This window comes from Arachis hypogaea, chromosome 10 (assembly GCF_003086295.3).
Source record: "Arachis hypogaea cultivar Tifrunner chromosome 10, arahy.Tifrunner.gnm2.J5K5, whole genome shotgun sequence".
Classification (NCBI taxonomy): Eukaryota; Viridiplantae; Streptophyta; class Magnoliopsida; order Fabales; family Fabaceae; genus Arachis; species Arachis hypogaea.
In genome coordinates, this window is record NC_092045.1 from 114,798,081 (window position 1) to 114,803,898 (window position 5,818).

The following is a 5,818-nucleotide window of genomic DNA, read 5'->3' on the forward strand; positions in this document are numbered from 1 at the left end:
TACAATTTTTTCATTAATAATTTATATTATTCTCCAGTATTTTTTTCCAATTAAAATAAAATTTTTCTTCAAAAATTAACAGACTCTCACTCTCATTTTTCATCTTTATTTTTCTCTCTCTTTTTTCTCATTCTCTATTTTTTCTATCTTTCTGTTCTACAGAAAATAAAATTAACAAAATAATATAATTCATATACAAAATATTATTATTATTATATACATATTTTTTTAGTTTTAAATTTTGTCTAATCTATATTTTTATCTCTTTTCTTTCAAATATTTATTACATATAATTTGGAGAGAATACTAATGTTATAATTAAAAATTAAAATAAAGATTCAATTGTTTTAAAAAATTATAGATGAGTTAATTTTATAACTATCAATATAATTTTTTATACTAATATCTATTATATTTTTATATACATAGAGTGAAAAATATTATTTTTAAATAACAAATATAAAAATTAATTATTTCTATTTGTACAACAGACACTTAATTAAATGTAAAAGTATACACGTCAAATTATTTTAAATTTTAGATAACGAGTGTTAAAATAATTATTAATAAAAAATTATACTTTTTTATATAGAAATAATAACTAAAAATCTTATTATTTAATTTTTTATCTATAGATACCTTGGTTAAGTTGGTTTTCTTAATTAGAGATTTTTGTCGACATATGACTTTTTTTTTATAAAAATAGCTTGATTTATAAATCTTTCGTGCCATACATAATCTATGTTGTCAGAACAAAATAGACCGTAATTTTAAAATATTTATATTCCCACAATGTTATTACGGGTAAAAATACTAATTTTTATATAAATATTAAGCAAATAATTATTTAAAAGAATAAATGTTTTGTAACCAGCATCAATATTAATTGAAAGAAAAAGATTTATCCCCGGCCATCTTGCTTTACTCATCAGCAAAATGTTTATATTTTATTTTGTAGATTGGTTATCACTGTCCAACTATTTTATTCTTTCATTCTTCTTCTTCACTAGCCAATTTCATAGTAATGTTATCTGTCTGAATAGCAGTGATGATAGTATTGAATTAAATCGTCACAATAAAAATTATTATTAATCATATAATGCGCGGGAACTTTGTTCGAAAACAGTTAGGTAGTTGCAGCTTGAGAAAGAAGAAGAAGCAACAATCTCCTTCCACAGACGCAGAGATTTTGAAATGGAACAAGGCCATCTCCACTCACATGCGCAATGGCGAATGCGACTCAGCTCTCCGCTTATTCGACTCGATGCCTCATCGAACCTCCGTCTCCTACAACACCATGATCTCTGGCTACCTCAGGAACGGCCACTTCCACCTTGCAACCAACCTGTTCGACAAAATGCCCCAAAGGGATTTGTTTTCCTGGAATGTCATGCTTACTGGATACATCAGGAATCGGAGGCTCGGTGATGCCCGCAAGCTGTTTGAACGAATGCCCCAAAAGGATGTTGTGTCCTGGAATGCCATGCTCTCTGGGTATGCCCAGAATGGCTATGTAGACGATGCAAGAGAGGTGTTTGAGAACATGCCTGAAAAGAATTCCATCTCGTGGAATGGGCTGCTCGCAGCTTATGTTCAGAACGGAAGATTTGAGCAGGCTTGTCGCTTGTTTGAGTCCAAGTCAAACTGGGATTTGATTTCTTGGAATTGTTTGATGGCTGGGTATTTGAAGAGGAACATGTTAGGTGGTGCAAGGCGGCTTTTTGACCAGATGCCTGTTAGGGATAACATTTCGTGGAATACTATGATTACCGGTTATGCCCAGGATGGAGATATGCTGGAAGCCAGGAGATTGTTCAATGAGTGTCCACTACGGGATGTGTTCTCGTGGACAGCAATGGTGTCGGGATATATACAGAATGGGATGTTGGATGAAGCAAGAAGGATTTTTGATGAAATGCCTTTGAAAAATGAGGTCTCATACAATGCAATGGTTGCCGGATATGTGCAGAGCAAGGAAATGGACATAGCAAGGGACTTGTTTGAGGCAATGCCTTGTCGGAATATTAGTTCATGGAATACCATGATTTCTGGATATTGTCAGAATGATGATATAACCCAGGCTAAGAACTTGTTTGATAAGATGCCTCAGCGTGATTCTGTGTCTTGGGCAGCTATAATTGCTGGTTATGCTCAGACTGGTCATTATGAAGAGGCTTTGAACATGTTTGTTGCGATGAAACGAGATGGAGAAAGTTTAAATAGAGGTACATTTAGTTGTGCTTTGAGCTCTTGTGCTGATATTGCAGCTTTGGAGTTAGGGAAACAAGTTCATGGGCAAGCGGTGAAGACGGGATATGAGACAGGGTGTTTTGTTGGGAATGCACTTCTTGCAATGTATTTTAAATGTGGCAGCATAGACGAAGCCTATGATATGTTTGAAGCAATAGAAGAGAAAGACATCGTCTCTTGGAACACAATGTTAGCTGGTTATGCTAGGCATGGATTTGGCAAACAGGCCTTATCAGTATTTGAGTCGATGAACAAATTAGGTGTTAAACCAGATGAAATTACAATGGTATGCAATTAAATTTTATCCTTAGCATGAATTTCTACTACCATGGCTGTCATGATCCACTGTCATCGGCACTTCATTTTTTTCATGGTACTTTCAATTTTTGTTTTTACCTCACCCTTTGTACATAAGAGATCGATAGTCCTGTTTATATGTTATTAAATATTAAGAAATTCATTTGCGTAGGATAATATCGCTCTTATTATTTATTTAACCACCTATTTATCTCATGAGTTTTCATATAGGTAATCCCTGCTCTAAAGGGAGTCATGCATTTACCATCTTTCCATAGATATAACTTTGTTAATAGTTGCTTTGCTTATACGTTTTTCTCGTGTAATTAAATATTGCAATATTCTTCTTTTTACCATTGTTCAGGTGGGTGTTCTGTCTGCCTGTAGTCATACTGGCTTGATTGACAAGGGAACTGAATATTTTTATTCAATGAATGAGGTTTACGGTATAACACCAAATCCAAGACATTATGCTTGCATGATTGATCTTCTTGGTAGAGCTGGGCGCCTGGAAGAAGCACAAAACTTAATGAGAAGCATGCCTTTCGAACCAAGTGCTGCAGCATGGGGTACTCTACTAGGTGCTAGCCGGATTCATGGCAATACCGAGCTGGCTGAAAAGGCTGCTGAGATGGTTTTCAAGATGGAGCCTCATAACACAGGAATGTATGTCCTTCTTTCAAATCTATATGCAACTTCAGGCAGATGGGTCGATGTTGGTAAGATGAGATCAAAATTGAGGGACGCCTGTGTGCAGAAAGTACCTGGGTATAGTTGGGTTGAGGTACAAAACAAAATTCATAAATTCACAGTTGGGGACCGCGTCCACCCAGAAAGAGACAGAATATATGCTTTCTTAGAAGAGTTAGATCAGAAAATGAAGCTTGATGGGTATGTTTCATCAACCAAATTGGTTCTGCATGATGTGGAAGAGGAAGAAAAGGAGCACATGCTCAAGTATCACAGTGAGAAATTGGCTGTAGCATTTGGAATTCTGACCATACCTGCTGACAGACCAATACGTGTCATGAAAAACTTGCGTGTGTGTCAAGACTGTCATAATGCCATCAAACACATATCCAAGATTGTTGGAAGGTTGATAATCTTGAGGGACTCCCATCGCTTTCATCACTTCAGTAACGGAATTTGTTCTTGTGGAGATTATTGGTAAGAGTGGAGAGAATATTATTAAAAAGATGAGGAGATTAATGTGATGAAAGAGTTGCTAAGAAGTAGCACTGAGAAGTTCATTGGTGGACGCTTCGTTCGTGGCGGAATTAATGTCCAAGTACTTCACCCGCCGCAAAATTATAATCTGATTGTGGAATCAGTGAGCTCGTTTCTTTTCAGAATGAATTCTGGATTTCAGCATTGACTTCAGCTTTGAATTTGAGAGCTTCCAAAGTCCTGATTCTGATTTGCTAGATGAGGCAGCTGTATTCATTTCTGGTGCACCTGATGCTGACATGTTTTCATCTAACACAACCTTGATACTGCCTGCAAAGTTTATTCATAAAATTGAAAATGAAGCAGATGATGATATCCAAGACTTAGAACCATGGTGTCAGCAGAAAGCATACCTCGATTCTGAATTTGAGGAGCACAACTGTACCCTTTGACAAGAAGAAATTGTTAAGAGTAAAAAGTGGTCTAGAGCAAACAAGATTGTGAAGTCCTAACAAGGTATTTGAATGAAAATGTCCAAAAAAAACCAATACTATTCTTTGCATTCTCAATAAGCTGGATTATAAGAACCAAAGATGAATGGTTTCGTTGAACACCAGTTAGTTGGATACCTCATATTTTAATGTAGTGTGATTGAAAAAATAATCAATGAAAAAAGAATCAAAACAATGAACAACCCATATTTAAGTTCAACAATGTTACAATTTAGGTGTACACAAAAAATCAAGTACTAAATTAGACATCGGTAGATAATACACGTTTAAATACAAAAATACATATTCAAAATGAGTCGAAAAATAAAATTACAAATATATGATGACTGTACTTTTGGGTATATAAGATTTCGTTTATAGTTATGTGTATATTTATCTCCTTTAAATTAATAAGATTAGAATGTAGAGATGTTTGAAATAGTTTAAAAAACAAAATCGATATAATTTGTTACTATTTGTTTCAGATTGATTTTAATTCTTCAATCTAATCAAATTTTATTCGATTTGATTGTGATTTGTATTGTATTAATTATTTTTTTAATGAATAAAAATTTTACATCCAAACAAAATTTTTATCCAAGTCTATCCAAGGTGTTGTAACAACTTTTCAAATCACGCGCTCTTCTCCTTCTCCTTTTTCTCTTTCTCCTTCTCTTCCTCCTCGTATTTCTTCTTATTCTTCCAAATTCACATAGATTCTTCTTCTTCCCTTCTTCTCCTCTTCCTCTTCCTCAATTGTATAGTACTAAATGAATAGAATATTATCCATTATATAAAATCAAATTCAAAATAATTTTCTGCATAATAAACCGAACACATCATTATGGTGAAACAATTGTATAGTATTAAATGAACGAAACATTATCCATTATATAAAATCAAATTCAAAACACCAGTATCTACAATTTAGAGATTATCAATTCAATTAAGAACACCTACGTCCATTCAATTCAATTTAATTTAGCAATTGCATTTTATTCAATTCGATTGAAAAAATAATCCATTAACAAAATATTTGTGATGTTGGTGATGACAATATCGAAAGAGGAGAAGAAAATGAGGAGGAGAAATCTGCGTGCGCAAAGGAGGAGGAGGTATGCTTGAATTGTAAAGAAGAAGAGGACATATACGTGTAAGAAAAAGCGCATGTAACGACGCTCTTTTAATGAGAATGATTTTTGTTAGTATTATATCTATTTGGATAAACTTGGATGAAAAAATACTTAGATGTGTAGCAATACTTTTTTTTTAATTCATGTTATTCGGCACTGGATTCGGTGGTCCCAGAACGTTTGGACTATTAAATGGTCTCATAACAAAACATGTTTTTTAAGTTTTTTTAACAACTAATAAATAGTTCTTTTCTAATTTTAATTACAAATTAACCCCATATATTTTATTTAATTATAAAAACTATTTTTTATTTTATAAATTATTATTTTATCATTCATCTATTATGTTTATTAACAATAAAAATAAAAAACAATAACAAATTAGATCTTCTATTGATCGTAATAAATTTTTTGGCTATTCCAATCGATTAAAAGTTTATATTTGATCCGTGACGTTCGTCAAGACTGTGAAATCGTGTT

The 5,818-nt window shown here is 33.1% G+C and overlaps 1 protein-coding gene across 1 annotated transcript; it reads left to right on the top strand.

The window, feature by feature from the left end:
* Positions 1-918: 918 nt before the first annotated feature.
* Positions 919-4,425, top strand: LOC112716910 (pentatricopeptide repeat-containing protein At4g02750). The gene is made up of 2 exons (XM_025768951.2): positions 919-2,536; positions 2,912-4,425. The coding sequence occupies exons 1-2, from the start codon at positions 1,100-1,102 to the stop codon at positions 3,716-3,718; spliced, it is 2,244 nt and encodes a 747-aa protein (XP_025624736.1). The 5' UTR covers positions 919-1,099; the 3' UTR covers positions 3,719-4,425.
* The last annotated feature ends 1,393 nt before the right edge of the window (positions 4,426-5,818 follow it).

Coding starts and splice junctions, on each gene's coding strand:
- LOC112716910 (XM_025768951.2), top strand. CDS start 1,100: ATGCGCGGGAACTTTGTTCGAAAACAGTTAGGTAGTTGCAGCTTGAGA. Junction 2,537..2,911: donor AACCAGATGAAATTACAATG/GTATGCAATTAA, acceptor ACCATTGTTCAG/GTGGGTGTTCTGTCTGCCTG.